Here is a 20,630-nt window from a genome sequence, read left to right as displayed (position 1 = left end):
GAGTAACTATGGAGGTTAAATGGTACACCCTTTTCTTAGAGCACATTGAGTGGATATATTGTGCACTGCAATATAAAAGCTCAGTGAGGTATATTCTATTGATTTAACTTAGATACTGTCATCCTGTGATAATTGTAAGTGTATAGCTTTCAAGTTTGGACTTTATGGAATTAGATTTTAACAATTTTATTTGAATTTTTTATTTTTTCACAGGGGAAGTCTTTGTGTTGAACGATGGTGGAGAGGTAGATTTGGATCTGGGTAACTATGAAAGGTTTTTGGATGTGACTTTGCGCAGCGACAATAATATCACTACTGGAAAGATTTATCAGGAGGTGATTAACAAAGAGAGGAAGGGAGACTATTTGGGGAAAACTGTCCAAGGTGAAAACATTTTGGGTTATTTCCATGCGAATGCATATTTATGTGAATTGTTTCAAGTATTAAGATTTATGCTCTCAACATTTTAAAATATCATTCAGGAATGCTGCTTTTACGCCTTAAAACTGGAAATACGGCCGTTTGTCAGCATTCTGCTTTTCTGGTTGCAGTAAAAATTCCCTGCAATAGAGTCTAGCCCCCTTAGGGTGTAAAGTTTAATGCATCACAAATAATTTGTCGACTGGTCTCATAGATATTGATGCATGTGCATGGTGTGCATGCTTGCTTCATTTCAATTGTGCGGCTATGTGGTCTTGTGGTATGACACTCACTTTTGGATCGGAAGGTCCTGGGTTCAAGCCTTGCTCGCTGCATAGTTGAATCCTTGGAAAAGGCTCTTTACTCACATTCTCTCATCGTACTCAGGTGTAAAATGAGAACCTGGCCGTTAACAGCGTTGTCTCTGTCCCAAAGAAATGTAATATCGCCTAGAAGGCATCGTGTCTCGTTCTATATACGTGTTGCTGCTGGCCAGGGACCATTTGTAAAGCACTTTGAGCACGTTTAGTGGAAATTGCGCTATATAAATGCTCTACTTTTGCTCTACTTTATTTATACTTAATACTTACTTCACATCACTTTCTGTCAAACCAAAATAATACTTTCTACTTAGCCATAGGTATCAACACAGTTTGATAATAAAAAAAAGAATAAATAAATTGCGGTCTGAAGCTAACAATTCAGGGTTACAGGCAATCTCTATTAAATTCTGGTTTGGTCTTATTCCAACGAAAGCCTCCATCACAGTGTTATCGAAGACAAGCGCTACAGCTCTATCTTCATCAGTACACCACCACTCCCACTTTGCCACCACTATCATCATCACTACACATTATTATCACAATTACCGTCACTGCAATAACTGTCATCATTACTTCTAATACCACCACCACGTCATCATCCCTATGTCAACTACTGCAACCATTACCACATCATCACTATTACAGCCACTACCACCACATCATCAGCATTACAACCACCATTCCTTTACATATGGTACACATTTTAAGTTGGTGTCTGTCATGGCGAAAGGCTAAAATTCAGCTTATAGCCGAATCAACTATTTTAAAATGAACAAGCATAGCAAATGCTTTGAATGGAGGTGTAAATTTTTAAAATATAGAGCATCAGATTTGCAAACTACATATATATGGCAATTTTTTAAATTTTTCATTACAAGATAGCTTGAAATTTATAATGGTTTGTTACTAAATCTTATTAATTTTTCATTCATTAGTGGTGCCACATATTACCAATGCCATTCAAGATTGGGTCACTAGAGTGGCCACTATGTCTGTTGATGATGATAAGGAACAACCTGATGTCTGTATTATTGAGGTAAGCAAATCAATTGATGGGATTTGAACTGACCGCTCAAGTGTTAAGGATGTGTCCGGATCCAAAGAAGTTTATATTTTGATAATTTTTTGTAAACTATTTTCCAATTACGAAAAAAATTCTCCTTCAATTAAAAAAAAAATTTTTTTAAAGAAAGAGGTCCATATTTAGTTGTCAGAAGATGTCACAAAAATGTTTTGGATTTTTTTTGGTGAGAATAGGGGAGATTTGGGAGATAGAACAGGTTTGATTACAGTGGAATCCTGGTAAAGCCAACACTGCCAGAAAGATTGGTTGACTTTATCCATTACCAATGGAAAACAATTACATAAAGAAGAGAAAATTGGGGACCAACAAGAGATGTTGACATTTATGTGGATTCCTCTATCTTTAAAAAACAATTTTTTGACTGCCTGTAGTTTTGAATATTAACCCATCAAAGGTTCTTATTTTGCTGATAATATTTTTCAATGCATGTTGTTGGTGTTATGCACCAAAGGCAGTGCATACAAAGACTGACAGGGAAGACACTCATTGGTGGCCAGTCAATAAGTTACTTTATTGCAAACTGTTGAAACTTTATAAATATATATCATAGATTTAGTAATTTTTAACATAAACAGGAATATTCATAATGTAATATAATATCAATGCACAAGTGTAGTTAACTAATGATACGAATATAATGTATTCTTAAAATATGTTCAATTGTGACATTATTTAAAAGTAATTAAATGTAATTCAGGTATTATTCATGGAAATACAATATTGGTAATACAATTGCAAAGGGCAATAACTCAATGATAATACTACACTTTAACATTTGGTTTCCTCATGACATCGTGTAGTGAATTATGTTTTTTTATCTTGATAGCTTGGTGGCACTATTGGTGATATTGAAGGTATGCCTTTTGTTGAAGCTTTCCGACAGTTTCAATTCCGGGTCAAAAAGGAAAACTTCTGCTGTGTTCATGTCAGTTTAATTCCACAGGTAAGCATATGGTTATCATATTTAGTTGCTGTTCGAATGTGTCATTCAGGATAGAAAGTAGTGCACCATGAATAATGGATATTATTGTTCAGGATAATTCCATAAAACAAAATTGCTTGTTAAATATTGTTTTTCGTTTAACTTATATTACATGGTAGATTGGTTTCAATGTGACTGCTATTATTTTAAGTTACATCTCTTTAATAAATATATAAAACTTGAGATATTATGTAACGCAATATCCACTAAATGAGCACTTTACAAGGGGTCTCTAGCTAATAGCAACACTTGATATGAAGAACGAGACATGACCCTATTAGGAGATGACAACGTTATTAATGGTCAGGTACTCTTTACGTCTGATTACGTTGAGAGAATGTGAGTAAAGCGCCTTTTCCAATGACAACTCAGAGCGGGACTTGAACCCAGGACTTCTGATCCAAAGGTGAATGCCATACCGCAAGACCACATAGTCGCACATATTATAGGATTACTGGAAATTCTTTACTCTTTATCTTAAGACTGACTTTAGGAAAAATATAGAGCTAAATATTCCATAAACCAGACTCTTATTCTGATTACCTCCCATCTTTTGTCCAACATTAAACAAATTGCTTGAATTAGAAAGATAGGACTAGATAAAAAAAAAAGAAAGAATAGGGAACATTGAGGATGTAGGAGAAAAAAAAAGATTTATTTCAAAAGCAAAATATGACTATTATTCCAAAAATTAAATTCTTTTTCATAAAACAGCCCAGAGGAGAACAGAAAAGTAAACCTACACAAGCAAGTGTTCGAGAATTAAGAGGACTTGGATTGTCTCCTGATATTGTGAGTGTATTTCTGTATTTGTTTTTTTTAAATATTGTTATCTTAAAACCTGAACAAGCAACCAGCAACGTTTTTGTCTATTGCTCTAATGTGAAAAAATTGAAATGTATGAATAGATGGCATAGTGGTAAGTCATTTATGTTTTAAAAATATAAACAAATAACAAAGGCAGATAATTTACCATTACCAATATGTCATTGGTCCAGAAGTCATGGATTCAGAAGATAAGAATCTTTGGAAGTGGAGTAATTAGGTGAATGGGCAAGTTTGCCTCTCCATTATCTTTTTTTTTTCTGATTTTGAAAATAACTGTGTCATAAGCTTGTCTAATTCCTAAAATCAAAATCTATCAAAAATAGCAAAAAGATTCTGCAGCTTTTGTTGGTGGCCGTAATATAAAACAGAGTTCTTGGTGTAATTTGTAGGTAGAAAAGATATTTATCAAATTTTATATGTAGTTTTTATAGGGTAATGACACGTAGACAGGTATGGGATGCGTTTGCTGTCATGTAAGACATCTAAACCCCAAAATATGGATGGATATTAAATGTTGGTAACGTTGTGATCAAGTAATATTTCAGTTAATCATTTCTGAGATCACTGAATTGAAATTGAAATTTCTATTTTAAATTAGTTCATGTAACATGCTGTGTCTTATTTTTTTAAGTTTGTGATAGTGATAGAAGACGGTATATTGTATTTCTCTGACTAGTTACTTCCATTTTAAAATTCTTTTCAGATTGTGTGCAGAAGTGTCACTCCTTTGGGTGATTCTGTAAAGGACAAGATCTCATTATTTTGCCATGTAGATCCTGGACAGGTGAATTCACATATTCTATGAAATAGCAGTGGGATTTTTTTATTTTGTTGAGCTGTAGACAGAATGTGTCATTCTGAATGACAGGAGTCCTTTCAAAGACATGGGGCACATAATCGCTGTAGACTAAATGAAATATCAACGACATGAAAAGCAAACAAAAAGTAGAAGAAGAGGATTTTTTCCCTGCTTTTCCTTTGAATATTTTTTAAATAAATAAAACTCCCTTTATTTATCCCATAGGGGAAATTTGTCCCTAGGGTCTATTCAGGGAAGACTGGAATAACCCAGGTGTCAGCTTCAATGCAGCACCGCAAATTGAGCTAGGGCAAGGTGACTTGGTCAAGGCCACACAGCTCAGGGTGATCGAACGGTACCTTTCGGGTACGAAGCAACGACCTTACCGCTGAACCACGCTGTCCCCTTTCTTTGTCTTAAATGAAAATCATTGCAAAGCTTTCTGGGTGGGATTCCTGACCTCCCATAGTGGGCAGGGAGGCACTTACTGTGTCTTCTGTTCCCCCAATATCTGTTTTCCAACTTGCTTTCTCTCTTTGTTTTGGAATGACATTATTTGGTTTTGTCCAGGCCCTGGCCGGATACCCTAGCTGGGGGGGAAACAGTCAAATGTATAGTTAGAGTTTTGGGAGATGATATTTTTTCCCTGTAAATTATCTCTCTGTGATGCACCGGATTATTTTTTATTTACCTATTATATATGATTTGTAAATATTTGAGTGTATTCCTCTTCGTGGGGACCTGTGCTTGTGTCAGGATGAGACATTTAGGAGATCTCAAACTAAGTACTTTGATAATGTGCTCTTGGAATCTTTCTACACCTGTTTCCTATTTGAACAAAGTCCCTTTTGTCTTACCTTTTCTTGGGTGCTTTAATTGTAATTCTAGAACTTTTTACTGTCCAATTTTCTTCCTTTTTACTGTAACTGATATGACCTTAATGTGTTGCAAGCGCCGTAAAACCCTTAAAAACAATTGCAAAGCTTTACTAGAAAATCAACTTAATAGCATATTGTTTTCTTGTTTTGTCTTTTTTTTTTATCATTCGAAATTAATCACTGATGATGTTGCCCATGCTTCACTCTATGAAATAATTGTTTGGGAACTGAATTTATATTTGATTCGAAAGTTCCATCTTGAAACATGATAACCTCAAAGAATCTGTCCAAATACATAAACATCATCAGTTAATCAGTCTGTCGTATCACCTTTAATATCACCAAGTTCGTTGAGATTGTGTCCTGTTACATGCATATTCAGGTTATGGAGATATGACTGTATTATCCACATCAAGCGTATAATTAAACATTTCTTGATTATGATAAATTATATTTAAGTTTTTGAATTTTTATAATATAACTCAGGTTTACACCGTTCATGATGTGACTTCCATCTACCGAGTTCCTCTACTGCTGCAGGAGCAGGGAGCTGATGAGTTCCTGATGAAGCGTTTGAATTTGATCCCCAAGCCAGATGTGGATAAATCTCCCAGGTTGATGACCCGTTGGAAGGAGTTAGCTGACAGGTGAGGGAGGTTTATGTTGAGTATTATTATCTGGGTTAATCTACACTAAGAGTTTATTCGGTATAAAAGGGGTAATGAGTTTTTTAAAAAGATATGAGATTTTTATTTATTTATACTAAATTTGAGTTCTTTTTCTTTTTTTTTGTTTTTAGCTTTTGCAATATATTAAAATTTCATTGGTTAACTCTGGTGAAATTGTGCACAAAATGCCAATGCAATGTAATGTTTCCAATTTTTAAAACACAAGAATGAATGGGAATCAAGCTCTTGACATATTTTTTTTTCCTAAACTGATGTTGGCCCACAAGTCTACTAATTGTTTTTTTGTTGTAAACTTTTTATTCCTATCATTTGGCGATTTCAAACTTTTCTGTTCATTTTCAGATATGACAGGCTGCTGAAAGAAGTATGCATTGTTCTTGTCGGAAAGTACACAGAGCTTTCTGATTCCTATGCATCAGTTATCAAAGCTCTGCAGCATGCAGCTTTGGCTGTAAATCACAGATTAAATTTAAAGGTAAATAACAATATATTGGTCTAAGAGGACTTCACTTGACAGGCTCTCTAGCAGTGTTTATTGTTTACCACCCGCTTTATCCAAAATAACCGGCTTAGGTAATGATGCAAATGTTAAGAGTACTAAAATTATATTAATTTTATCCCTTTTTCAATTTTTCTTTCTTTCTAATCTTTTATTTTTACCTTCATTTTCTAATTTTTCATATACGACATGATGGGAACCATTAATTCATGTTATGTCAACTTGAAAAAGTATTGAATTAAAGCGAATATATCAGCTTTAAAAAAAAATAGGCCCAGACTTTGAACTTTGTATAACTGTGTATATAGTACAAAACATTTCTTTTGTTATTTTTTAAAGATATAAAATTCATTTGCGATCCCTCTTAAAGATTTTTATAATTGTGTAATTGCTAGATAAAAATAATAATACGGTTATAGAACTATTACAAGTTGGAAATTGAATGGAGTAGATTGAAAGGCTGTTTTGCGGGCAAAATTAATTCTTAATACAAACACAAATAATCACAGTGGGTTGTTTATCTGTTTTACCAAATATTTGAAATAAATTCTCTTCAAATAGATGAGGTTTTAAAATTTCCAGAGGGGAATCACAGCATTTTTTCTCATGATTTTTGTTATTGCTTTTCTCTCTTATTTTTCAGTGTATTGAGGCTGCAGACCTTGAGCAGGACACATGTAATGAAAATCCCCAGAGATATCACGAGGCATGGAAAGAATTAGTTGGAGCAAAGTAAGTTCCCATTTAAACGTGTTGTTGTAGGATGTTAGAATAAATATTTTCCTTTCCCCCTTCCCAGTTCCCAAACATACACCTCTTATTTCACATAGTAAACAAGCAAACAAAAAACATGGCTAATTTTTTCGTCTGTTGTACCATGTATTTAAAACTGTTGACTGCTTACTAATTTAAGCGAGTTGTGAGTTACAGGGCCTCATGGTATTAGGTGGTAGTGCGGCTATGTGGTTTGGGATGACACTCACCTTTGGATTAGAGGGTTCTGGGTTTGAGTTTCAGTCTTGCTTTGAGCTGCAATAGCTGGGTCCTCTTTTGTCAGAAAAAAATTTGTAATATTGCCTCGCAGGCATCATATCATGTCTCATCCTACATGTGTAGTATTGCTGTTGGTTTGGGACCCTTTTATAAAGCGCTTTGAGTATGTTTAGAGGATATTGCTCTATAAAAGCTCGATTTTTTTGATTTTTTAGTTAAGATTTTATTTATTCCTTTTTGTTTTCAGTGGCTTGATTGTCCCTGGAGGATTTGGTGTGCGAGGCACAGAGGGAAAAGTCATGGCCTGTAAATGGGCTAGAACTAAAAAGATCCCATTCCTAGGTATGATTAAATAACATGCGACATTGTAGAGTGGGAGATAGTGGCTAACAGTTGAATGACACACATGTGCTGTTTTGTGCATCAAAATAGTATTAACTCGTGAAAAAAGGTCATCGCCCACCCAATGTGGTGCATGGTAGCAACTTACAATATTCTAAACTGTGCATATATTTAAAATTGACCTAAACAAAAAAAGTTCCTTTAGTTTACAGTTTGTTTTGTCTTTAAGAGTAACTTTTGGATGATTATAATTTAAATAATTTGTCGATAGTAGCTGTTTTTGTCCACATTTGACAATGATTTGCCTTAACAGAACATTTACAACTTATTGAATTTCACTTCTCTTGTTTTGCTTGTAGGAGTTTGTCTGGGTTTACAATGTGCTGTCATTGAGTTTTCTAGAAACATGCTTGGATGGGAAGATGCTCACTCTGTTGAGTTTAGTCAAGACTCCAAACACCCTGTGGTAAGGATTGAAAAGCCTTTATTTTTATATATTTTAGCTCTGTCTCTTAATAATATGACACTCATAAGTTGGTTACAGTTTTTATCAACAATTGAGATGTGTAAACCCTGCCACCTATACAGATACTAACAGTTCAAACAGTTTAGTTGAGTTTTTTTATTTAGATTGTCAAATTTGGATTTTTATTTATATCTTAAGGATTGGGATTTTTAAAAATAAAGTTGGTGAACGCATTTTTTCAGTGGATCGAATTTTAAGATAAAAAATTCTACATCTATTCTTAATCAGTTTTAGGTGATTGGATATTATTTAAAGTTTGGTGGTGGTGGTGGGGAGATGGAACGAGTATCCTTCATAGCTATTGAAGTTCAAGGATCTGTTTGCTGCTTGGAGCAAGTCTGGATTAGATGTTTTGTATAACACTTGGGGTTTCTCACTTTATCATTACTCTATGTTCATATATATGATATTCTGATAGGAGTTCCGACTTGTTTTTGGTCGAGGACTCTTGTTGTCCTGTCTCAATTTCTTTCTAAAACCAGCTATTCAATCTTTCATGGAAGAATCGGAGCAGTTTTATTTGAACTGTATGTTTTTGTTGTTGTTTTTTTTTCATTCATTTAATGATCAGTTCGGCAATTGAGGGATAAAAGATAAAATTAAAAATTACCATGGAAAGTCTTTATCTAAAGATTAATTTTAACCTTTATTTATAAAGTTTGTGAAATAACATAGTATTAATGAACTCGTATAATGATAGAGATCAGAAGCTGAAATTTGCTGTCATGTTGTAACATATCATAATCATAACAAGGATTGCATAGGTCAAAAGCCTTTAGATACCCTGTGAAAAAAGATCAGGGCTGAGAATCTTCCGCCTAAAGGCGGATTTCCGCCTAAATGATAGTTTATCTCAGCCTGTCCCCATCACAATTCCTCCTTTTTCAATTTTTTAAAATGAATAAAAACCACTCACCACAACCACTACATCAACATCCCTACCATCACTAATATTACAACCAGCACATCATCATCACTCCTACCACAACTACTTCTACAACCACCACCACATCATCATCATCATCATCATCCCTACAACCACCAATACTACAACCACAACTATTTCTATAACTATCACCACATCATCAACCCTACCACCACTACTTCTACAACCACCACCACATTATCCCTACCACCACCGTTACAATGATCACCAGATCAGCATCCCTACCCTACTACTACTTCAGCTACCACCACATCATCATCCCTACCACAACTACTACGACAACCACACCTCTCATCCCTACCACCACTACTGTTACAACTACCACCACTACAACTACGACCACCACCACATCATCATCCCTACCACCACCACTACTACTACAACCACCACCACATTTTGTATGGGTCTTGATCTACGTGCTAAAAAATTTCCTCCTTTTTTGTGGCAAGTCATTCTCACCCCTGAAAAATAAAGAAGACCGGCTCAGGTAAAAAAAATTTCAAAACTTTATATCAATTAATAATTCCCTGGAGCTCCATGTCGATTGCATCTTTGAAATGATTAATGTATACTTTGTTGTTTTTCCAATCAGGTAATAGAAATGCCAGAGCACAACCCGGGCCAAATGGGGGGAACAATGAGGCTTGGCCAGAGGAAGACAATCTTCAACACCAACAACAGCGTTATCCGTAAGACTCACGCTTGTGTATGGATACAGCATTGTGATAGCAATAACAAATGGAAATAATGGCAATAATATAATTACAGTAAAGTTAAGCCAGCCATCTATAGGGAAATGATAAGTCTAATTCATTCAGTTTTTTAAAAGTTGTTTGTTCAAAAGAAAGATGGGTATAGCAAAAACAACTGCAAAATAGTTATAAGGTCAAAGACTCTTGGGCACAATGGCTATACATTCAGGTCTGTAATAATGTCATATTTCATGAAAGCCCTGTCAAGTACTATTGCATCTTCGATATGGAATATTTTGTATGTTTTCTATTTATCTTCACTGATCTTGTTCTTTTTAGACATCATTATCATTTTCAATCTTAAGATCATCTGATGTCTCATGTGTCAGATTATCTCAAAAAGTTAACCATATCTGTTTTTGAGATTGTTAAAGTAAGTTTGGATTACAGATTTATCATTGTACATATGTATATTCTATAATCTGTTTCTAGGTAGACTTTACCACAACAAAGAATACGTTGAAGAAAGACACAGACATCGTTATGAGGTAAAAATCTGTTTTAAACATATAAGACTTGTCGTACCTTGGAATAAAATCTAAATCTACATTTGTCCTAAAGATTGCATGTGTCAATTCAATATTGTCCTTAAGACTATGATTTTTGTGTGAATATACAAGGGGAATTAAAAAAAAAAAAAAGAATCATCTTTGTCTTTATTTACAAAGTTTACTGCTTTGCATCTTTTCTTTCAAAATAGTTTCACATGATGAAACATTGCAGTTAGGGTTTGGTAAGAAAAGTGCATCAACAGTGAATATTTTGGTCAATTAAACATTTTTTTTTTTCATGGTAATTTGGTTACTTTGCCCGACACTGGACTGGTGGCATTAATATTGGAAGGTGATTAGATTGCACAGTCACAAAGCAGAGCATCCCATTCTAATAAAATCAGCCACTGGCTAAGTACATTAAGTCAGCATCTCTTGTCAAATTTCATTGCTAAGTTAAAAATCCAACTTTTTCCCCTAATGACTGGATCCACTGTTCTAATTTTTTTCATTCCAAATCCCAGTTGTGACTTCTACTTACTCAAGTTATTCCAATCTATCCTAAAGGAGAATAGGACTATTAACATATCTTCTCCAAGCAGGAATATACTCCAGTCGAAAGTCTTGGTAACCCCTGAAATCTGATGTAAAACTTGCATTTTATCAAGAAGTATTCATCTGATTAGTCAAAGTTAGGTTCGTGCCATTTATGCCAATGAATCCATTCCAATTCTGATTTCTAAAAAAGACAACCAAAATTATACAGAAAGAGTTAGTTGGGTTTTTGTTTAATTTTGTTGGTCTTTTTTGTTTTATTTATTATAATTGGGCTTTTTTTGGTTGTTTTTTTTACTGTCAATAAATAGTATGCATTTGGCTAAGAAGCTCACAACATTGCCATCTGGAAGTATTAAAGACCAACACACAAAACTTTGTGTTACCATGGACTTTTATAGTCTGGTTGATACAGTTTAGTGAGAATTACTTATAAACATAGATGGCAAAAAAAAACAATAACAAAGACTTAGTGACGTCAACTTCATTCTATCTATGGATTGCTCTTTGCTCCCCAGGTTAACCCCAAGGTTGTGGAAAAATTGGAAGAGAAAGGCATGAGATTTGTGGGAAGGAGTGAGGATGGAGAACGTATGGAGATAATGGAATTGGGCGGTATGTTGATTTTGCACTGCTGCATGTATTGTAATGAATTGAATTTATGGTATTTGTACTGTATTGAGAGAAAATGGAAGAAGAAGGCCTTCTCTTGAGTTAGTATAAAGTGTATCTTAACTCTCTTGAGTTCACCATGATTATATAGTCCATCTAACACTACACATTTGTTCGATTTTCCATTCATATGAACTTGAGAGAGTTAAGTTGTGTTGATATCTTAAGTACTTACATACTTACTCATTCGAACAAACAATTAGATGAGTTCCAGCTCTTTAGTTTTGTGCCAGTCTGTCCCATAAAGTTCAGATGACCTTTATAAGAGAGATACTGTCTTTAAACCGAATTCAAATGTTTTGAAACAATTATCTTTAAATCGTCTTTAAATGTTTTGAAAAAAAATATTAAAACTTCACCTTTTTAAAAATAGTCAATTCATAAGGGTGGCAGCCTAACGCCTTTAATTTAATGTGCGTTTATGTGGTTTTGTGGTATGACACTTGCCTTCAGATTGGAAGGTCCTGGGTTTGAGTCCTGCTCTGAGCGGTGCCATGGTTGAATCCTTTGAAAAGGCTCTTTACTCACATTTTCTGGCCTTATGGAAAAAAAAAATTGTACTGTCGACTTTCTGGCGTTATGCCTCATCCTTCATGTTAAATGTTGCTGTTGGCTCGGGGCCCCTTGTAAAGTACTTTGAGTTCTGTTACCGGGTATTGCATTATATAACTGCTCATGTTTCACTAGTGATGAGGAAAACAGAGTATGGAGAAGTGCCAGTTGAAAGCCACAGGTTCAGTGCTAAACTCAGGATCCAATTGACATGACACCGCTGGGAGAGAGAGGACAGCGAGCGGTTGCACAACCGACTCAGCTATCCACTTCTCCATACCCTATTTTTCTCATCATTATTGATACAAGTGCTCGTTCCACACTTTTTCTGAGTCATGTTTCACTAATAATATTGATTGAAATGCTATTTTCTTCCCTCCCCAGACCACCCTTACTACGTAGGTGTCCAATACCATCCTGAGTACATCTCTCGTCCCATGAACCCTTCACCACCTTATCTTGGTCTGCTCCTGGCAGCTAGCAACAAACTGTCGACTTATGCCAGCCGTGGCTTTAGACCTTCACCCCGCATGTCATTCTGTGAGTCGGATGACGATTATAATGAAGATGCTCACCCATGAACAGGTTTCTCTCTGCTGTGTGTTGTCACTAATATAATGTTATTGTATGAATTTTGATAAATTTAAAATTGTCATATCATATACATGTATATCATTCCTGAGGTTATATGGATGAAGGGCCATTCCATGGTAACTGATGGGACATTCAGAGCATATTTTCAATGAAATAAGATACCACAGAACTAAGGGAAACAGATTTATTCACACTTTTATTGCTTAAATGTATTGAATGGCAATGAAAGATTGTAACAAAAGTGGTAAATAAAAAAAAAATTAATTATGGCTCATTTTATGATCTCTTAACCCTTCGGTAACTGATGGGACAGAAAAAATACCACCATTTTTATACGTATATTACAACTTAAAAATTCTCTGAAACTAATTTACTCCAATTGTTGTTTTTGCTTTGTATGTATTTTAAAATAGTGTCTTAACATACAGTACAAGAATAAGAAGTATGAAGCAGCAACTTTTACGTTTATAGCCGATAATAAGTGACACTTTGAGTAACTGATGGGACACTATGTTGGTAACTGATGGGACACGAAAGTGACCAAGATAGAAATAAAAATAAATCACAATCTTATTTTCAAGCAAAGAATGTTTGTACTCTCAAGCCTCATTAAACAAATTAAAAAGATCATTCAGGCCAATTAACAGCATAATTGGTTTGTAAATTTAATGCCTTATAGCAAAAATAAAGTGAACAAAGATATCCATCTGGCGACGCAAAGTAGTAGTAAACTTGTGGGAAACTAAAATGAAATTTAAGTGTCCACTAACAATCCAAGTAACACCATGATCAATTCAGTTGATTATTAAAAGTAAAAGAAAAATGATAATAATCATCTTCTACAAATTAAACTTGACATTGCAACAGGTGGGAAAACAATTGTTACTATTAAATTTAAAATCAAAAGACGTACTGACTACACTGGCACTTGTTTCATTCATTCAGTGTCATGTTCTGTGACTGACTAGATTATCATGAGCTTTGCCCATTTGTAAATGAATTATTTAATAATATTAAAAAGGATACGTAATTAAATGATGAAAACTGACGGCTTAGAAAATTTGAAAGATAGTGCTTTTTAACACCCATGAAACCAGAACAAGAAAATAAAATTCATCCACTGAATAAAACAATTCTTTGTCACATGATGACAACTTTCAACAGAACAGCTAAATAAAAAAAAGGGAATCAGATTTATAAATCTTTTCGGGAAGCAAAGGCTGCACTGATGGTGTTGAGGTCTGGAATTGTAAATTGCAAGCAGCCTTCTAAGTTCACAGGTCCATAGAAAATCGCTTGTCTGTGGACTGCATCTGTATCATCTCTTTCAGGCCATGAAAAGTAGCTGATGCCACCAACCGTTTGTTTTGTGCAGGAACTTCATGTTCCAAATGTCTGGCTTGTTGGAATTTAAAACTCTTCCTATGTAGAATCTGTCGACATAGTCAACAGCATAGTACTGTTCAGCACTGATGATAACATCAGAAGTTGTGTGGTTGCACAGTGTTCCCTGAGAGGAAGATGGGTCTGCAGTTGGGGTACTTAGAGTGGTTGACTTAGCAGATGTTGGTCTGAATATTTGAAATGATTTTTGATCAACGCAGAGATTGGTAAACGGACTGATGGATGCAGCAGAGATTGTTGTTTTTGATGTTGGTTTGAAGAAGTGGAAAGATCTTGTTTCCGGTATAGTTTTGGGCTGGTTGAACCGCCAAAATGTCTCGAGTTCCGTTTGCGTTTCGGCAACCTGATTCTTTGATACGTATATCACATTGATATTGGTACAAGTCGTCTTTGCCTCGTCCGCAAACTGCTCTGCTGAGTTGATTACTGCTGTTCCTCTTAATATCCGTCTCCATACGGCTCGCTTCACAGTGCCCCCAATCCCATCGATTGGTCCTTTCCCGTGGGATGTTGCAAAAAAGCTCCAGTCCATGGTTTTCAATTTTGGGTGCAGCATAGTCGGTTGTGTCATTAATGACAAATTCGCACAATTTTTAAATTGACCACCACATCCATCTGAAAAGACATGTAATTCTTCAACAGTTCTTCCAGCATTTTCCAGTTCTTTCAAGATAATTCTGTTATATGTGGCCACTGCAAACTTGTCATGCTCCAAACAATCACTTACTAGGGCAAATGAAGCATAGTCCTGCTTGCTAAAGTAAACGATAGCAGTGAAGATAGTGACGCCTGCTGAATTCCAGTGAGCAGTCATTATTTCATTTTGTTGTTTCAATGAAAAATTTTCTGCGAAGTCTTCTTGTAGAATAGCAGTGGTCGTTGAAGTCAAGCAGTTCTTTAAAGTTTTCATTTGATGAAGTTGGCACTTTGCTAGAAAGCTATGTATGCGCATTGTCTGTAGCTGTCTACGAAGCTCTTGTTCGAGGTCATCCAAAGCCATCTCAATCAGTTCTTTCTTCGAGTTTTTTCCCCACTGGTAGAATGCAAAATTTGGATGTGTTAGCGGAAACAAGAGCATGATTTTTTCTCTGATGATAGCAGTCACATCATGGCACTTGTCACACGTTCCTAGTGAACAGGAAGTTGTTGGGTCCTGGCAAAGAGAGGAACTTATCAGTTCTTCAGGTTTTGGAACTTCATTGTTGTAGCTTCTCAATCCGTTTAGAAGTAGCTCAAGATTCTCATGATATATACAGCAGCATACATGGTGGTCTTTCTCGGTTATAGTTACGACATGTTGTGGTCTCAATTGTGCAAATTTACTTTTACCCACTTTGATGTCTGGTCTTTCCTTTTTGAACTGCTGGAACGCTTCCATAATGTTCATAAGCATAACACGTTTCTGGATCTGCTGTTTATTTCCTTCACTATCTTTAACTGTAACAAAATCCTTTTTGCCTGGACTTTGGCTGGAAATTTCATCATTTTCATAAAAGCTCGTGATCATCTTTGTTAAGTTCTCAGACTCAAACAAGTTTCTCCTGGATGTTTTTGATTTCTCCACAAGAATACCATGTTGTACTGCCAATTTTTTTAATACTGCAATTTTACGCCTAGGACTTTGAGGTAGAGAATTCACTACTTTTCTTATAGCTTTTCCCTCTGACTGGACACTAGAAAAAAGAGGATTGTGCTTAGGGGAAACACTAGAAACTTTGGCTTTTCTTCGTGCCTCTCTCTTTCTACGCGTGTTACTGAGTCTCTCTGCTTTGCGCTTCTCCTCACTCATGCTTGCCCGATATTTCTTCGCTTGCTCTTTATTTTTCTCCTTCACTTCTTTTTTCTTCTCTTCCCCCATTCTTTCTCTGTACTCTCTCATTTTTGTGCGGGGTGACTTTGGAGGCATTTTGTCTTTGATACAGATCTGGGCAAGAGATAAAGATAGAAAAAAATGTCAGAATAAGCTTCAACAGGATGATAGGAACTTTCTCAGCACCTCCCCACAAAAGTCTTTCTCAGACACCTCCCCACAAAAGTCATTTCTCTCTCCTTGGGATTTTAATTGAGTTAAATTCATTTTGAGTCTTCAAAATCATTACACAAGGATTGAACAAAGCTATTATGCAATTCAAACATTAATATTTAAAGTCTATGTAAAAAAAAAAGTAATGCTTTACTCCTCTCTGAGCCAGTAACTGATGGGACAGAAGACTGACACAGCTCTGTCCCATCAGTTACTGTCCGTCAGTTACCATTGTAACGCGAAAAAATGATAAATATGGAAATTAACTTTATGGTCATTCTAACATGCCCTATGCATTGACAGAAAATCTAAAGGCTCAAGCCATTTAAAAAAAAAATTATGGCAGCTAAGAAAACTTTATGTCCTAAATGGTAACTGATGGGACACGAAAATTGAGTCCTCATGAGTGACGATTTCTAGTGTAATATGACAATTTTAAAATATTAAACAATAGTTTCAAGTAGTAAAACATGTTTTTAAATATAAGAAACAAATTCAAGTACCTGTGATGCCAAACGGTGCAGTATTGGGCTTCAGAAGATTACCACTTTTAGCAAATATCTGGCTTGTAAACATGTGCTGTTTTTCAAGATGGCCGCCGAGTCACATGACCAAAAAGGGAGGTTACTTTTATAACAAAAATAAAGTTTAATTAGTCCTCTAAAGTTTACACCAACTTTTATTTGAGTTATACCCCTTTGAAAAATTAGTTCCCAGGTAACATTTTACATGGAATGGCCCTGAATATAACTTCTTTTTTATTTTTCAAAGTCCTATTAATTGGTATTTACTTTTAATGTAGTTAGGAGGGCATTGGATCATTTTTGTTTTAAAAATTGTCTTCCGATCTTTTAAAAATTCTTTGGGAAACTTGTTTTTTTTTCATTTTTAATGTTTAAAATTAATTTCACCCCAATTAAAACAAAACAAAAAAATTAACAAAATGACCCGTCATCCAGTTTATGTCTGAGATTTAAAAACAGAATATTGATATATACCTCTTTGTTGACTCATTGTTTCATGGAATGGTCTGAGTTTGATGGAAACAGTTTTTTTGTGAAATTAAAATTTAGATAAACTTATATTATAAATGTTAATGTATGATATATCATTTTATTATATCTTTGAATATATTTCTTTCAAATTTGAATTCCAGTTACAAATTCCTTTGAATGAATTTAAATGCTTAACCTTTCATTTTGGAACGATTTAAAGCTGAATGGGTTTGTTATTACTGCTCTTTGCAGTTAACAAGTATTCTATGTTCACTTAACACATCACTTAATTAAATAATTTTGTCTTAGGACTTGCATCAAATCGTTACTTTAATATCACGCAACTTGCAAATGAAATTAATGAACAAATATTCAAACAGACAGCTTTGCCTACTCACACTTTAGTTCAGCCAAATGAAATGTCTTGCTCATGTCAGATTAACAGTCATTGGTTAGGGCTCGTTTCATTTGCTTTATATCTCTGATGCCAAAGATTGATGAATCAAAAAAACCCCAGCAAATTTTAAAAAATCATTATTACAATATTCTATCATAAAATGACGCTTGAAGGCCGAGTTTTTTATTTCTGGTCAATCACAATGAATTGCTTCAAATTAATCTGTGAAAGAGTTTGTCAGTTGTTTATTACTGTTTAAACTACGTTCATGAAAGTGGATTCACCGACCCATCAATTATTAACAAGACATTCATTCTGAGACCAGAGATACTTGAATCTCAATATGCTTTGAACAAGAGAAGACGGTCAACAATTTTACCCCCCCCCCCCCCCTTCTCCCTGCACCCCGCCTCTGCCTGATAATGGATCATCTGAGAAAAGGCTTATAAGGTGGTGTATACTGTATTATATTGCATTGAAATGTTATTTGGGTAACTTAACCAAGGTACGGTGGGGGGTCACTTGACTGCTCATGGTGGGGCAGGGAGGTTACTTTTGCTGAGTCTTCCTGTCCCCTGTATTGATCTCCTTTTCCGGGTTGCTTTCTGTCTTTGTCTTGGAATGGGATTACTTGGATTTGTCATTTGGCTGGAGTCCTTGGCTGAGAGGGAAACAGTCGGATGTATAGTATTAGTTTTGGGAGATGATTTCTTTATCCATCTCTGCCGTCATGGGGTCTCATATCAGCAATTGGGTCAAATTGAGTTATTGACACTGTTATATTCTTGAGCCGAATGCACATTTTTCGATCTGGGTTTTGTGACTCTCAGTCAATAATATGAAAACAAGATATACGACTTCAAAGATTGAAAGATATAGGAGCAAACATTTTTTTGGGGGGGAGGGGGGGGGGGGGGGGGGTCTCCTGTAAATTTTTTTTTTTCTGTATGTGACCCTTTCTTTGTCTTAAGGGGCGGTTTGGGTCTAATTATTAGGAAAATCCTTCAAAAATGTGATTTTGAGATTTTGGTGGAAAATGATATTTTATTATCTTAGAAATAATATAATTGAAGTCTAAATTCGTAAAGTAGACTATAAAGGCACGAAATACACAGTCGAAAATGGTACAGGTAGTAAGAAATGTGTGAAAATCGGGAAGCCATTTTGCTATTTTCTCAATATGTCATTTTTCTAAGGGTATGGGAAACTGTGTCAAACGTTTCTCAGAATCTATCCAATGAAATCGTCTGAAAATTTCCACAGTTATGACAGAGATAATGTATTATGTCACCATAGAGAGATATTTTCGATGAGATTTGTGAATTTTAACTTATAATCCTAAATCTGAATTTTTTACATCAATTTTGTCATAACATTTTGATTCTCAACTTTGTAATGATATAATAAAAATTCCATAAGCTAAAGCCGTAAAATCTCTCTATGGTGACACACTATGGTACAATGTTAACAAGAGGAAAGAATATGGAGGCCATTCCTTCATTAGTTTTTGTGGAACGTTTGCCACAAGATTGTTATATTTTTTGATGTCAGACCCCCAAATTAGATCGCAAAACGGGTATCAACAAAGATAATTAAAATTTTTCACCATAAATGTTGTTTTCTAACCTATATTGATGATACAGAATGAATAAAACCGCCCAATATAGGTAATTAATTTTTTTTTAGAAAAGACCCAAACCGCCCCTTAAGATTTGAGTTTATTCCCCTCAGTTGGCTCCTATGCTTCTGGGTGGGGTTTCCGACCTCCCATAGTGGGCAGGGAGGTACTTACTGTGTCTACTAACCCCTATATCTGTTTTCCAACATGCTTTCTGTCTTTGTCTTGGAATGAGATTACTTGGTTTTGTCCTGGTCCTGGCTGGATACCCTGGCTGAGAGGGAAACAGTCAAATGTATTGTTAGTTTTGGGAGATGATATTTATTTCCTTGTAAATCATCTCTCTGTTATGCATTGTATTATGTTTAGTTTACATATTATATTATATGATTGGTAAACATTTGAGTGTATTCCTCTTAGTTGGGACCTGTGCTTGTGTCTGGATGAGACTTTTAGGTGATCTCAAACTAAGTACTTTGACGGTGTGCTCTTGGAATCTACATCTGTTCCCTATTTAAACCAATTCCCCTTTGTCTTACCTTTTCTTTTGTGCTTTAATTGTAATTCTAGAACTTTTTACTATCCCATTTTCTTCCTTTTTACTGGCGCTGATATGACCTAAATGTGTTGCAAGCGCCGTAAAACCCTTAAAAACAAAAACAAAACAAGCTCCTATGCTTGAATCTGAATGGGAGTTTTGGGTGATCTCAAGCTAGTTACGTCGAATCACTCGAATCAACATCTGTTCCCGTTTGAACCAGTCCCCTTCGTCTTACTTTTTCTTGGGTGCTTTAAATCGTAAATCTTGGAATTTTTTTACTATTGTATTCTCTTTATTTTTACTGGTGCTGAAATGACCCGAAAGTGTTGCTAGCGTAAAACCCTTAAAAACAAGCAAACCATTTGGTAACAAGTCTACCTGTTGTCTCTCCAATTTACAATCGTATAATATTTATTAATTATCATTAATGCCATTTGTCATTTTCATCTTCACTTATATCCATATTTGTTGTCAGGGAAAGTTTACATACTACATTGTTACTCTGGGTAAATAATGACTTGCCTTTAAATGCATCGGTAATTTGTCTCATTTAAATACTGCATTCATCAACTGGGATTTGAGCTCTGTGGAACTGTTTTTTCTATAAATATAAGTTCCTCTCTTTTTATTAATGTTGTATCTACTTAAGAATACTCTATTTAAAAAAAAAACAAAACCATCTGCTGTGGTAAAAATAAAAGTAGTTCTTTTGAGCCATTAGGTCCAT

At 35.1% G+C, this 20,630-nt stretch overlaps 1 protein-coding gene and 1 long non-coding RNA gene across 5 annotated transcripts in view; one reads left to right on the top strand and one right to left on the bottom strand.

Annotated features, from left to right (window-relative positions):
* The window catches only part of LOC144967981 (CTP synthase 1-like), a 21,881-nt gene extending 5,517 nt beyond the window's left edge, over window positions 1-16,364 (top strand). For 3 of the 4 annotated variants that reach the window (XM_078905823.1, XM_078905824.1, XM_078905822.1), the window contains exons 3-16: window positions 214-384; window positions 1,679-1,779; window positions 2,654-2,770; window positions 3,524-3,601; window positions 4,341-4,421; window positions 5,801-5,961; window positions 6,346-6,478; window positions 7,146-7,234; window positions 7,743-7,837; window positions 8,197-8,303; window positions 9,902-9,998; window positions 10,494-10,549; window positions 11,626-11,722; window positions 12,716-13,614. In XM_078905823.1, coding sequence (XP_078761949.1) covers window positions 214-384; window positions 1,679-1,779; window positions 2,654-2,770; window positions 3,524-3,601; window positions 4,341-4,421; window positions 5,801-5,961; window positions 6,346-6,478; window positions 7,146-7,234; window positions 7,743-7,837; window positions 8,197-8,303; window positions 9,902-9,998; window positions 10,494-10,549; window positions 11,626-11,722; window positions 12,716-12,912 — 1,580 coding nt within the window. In that variant the 3' untranslated portion in view covers window positions 12,913-13,614. Of the gene's footprint in view, window positions 1-213; window positions 385-1,678; window positions 1,780-2,653; window positions 2,771-3,523; window positions 3,602-4,340; window positions 4,422-5,800; window positions 5,962-6,345; window positions 6,479-7,145; window positions 7,235-7,742; window positions 7,838-8,196; window positions 8,304-9,901; window positions 9,999-10,493; window positions 10,550-11,625; window positions 11,723-12,715 lie in introns of all 4 variants that reach the window. The other variant, XM_078905825.1, reaches the window with a different exon arrangement.
* LOC144967982 (uncharacterized) lies at window positions 16,147-17,063 on the bottom strand. The gene is made up of 2 exons (XR_013644491.1): window positions 16,856-17,063; window positions 16,147-16,253 (listed from the first exon to the last, which is right to left on the bottom strand). It is a non-coding gene; the product is annotated as an uncharacterized LOC144967982 (long non-coding RNA).
* Between the last annotated feature and the right edge of the window lie 3,567 nt (window positions 17,064-20,630).

Source organism: Berghia stephanieae, chromosome 3 (genome assembly GCF_034508935.2).
Source record: "Berghia stephanieae isolate SIO BIC M18660-M18661 chromosome 3, UCSD_Bste_1.3, whole genome shotgun sequence".
Taxonomy (NCBI): domain Eukaryota; kingdom Metazoa; phylum Mollusca; class Gastropoda; order Nudibranchia; family Aeolidiidae; genus Berghia; species Berghia stephanieae.
The sequence above is the reverse complement of the archived record's forward strand: the minus strand, read 5'-3'. Positions and strand labels throughout refer to the sequence as shown.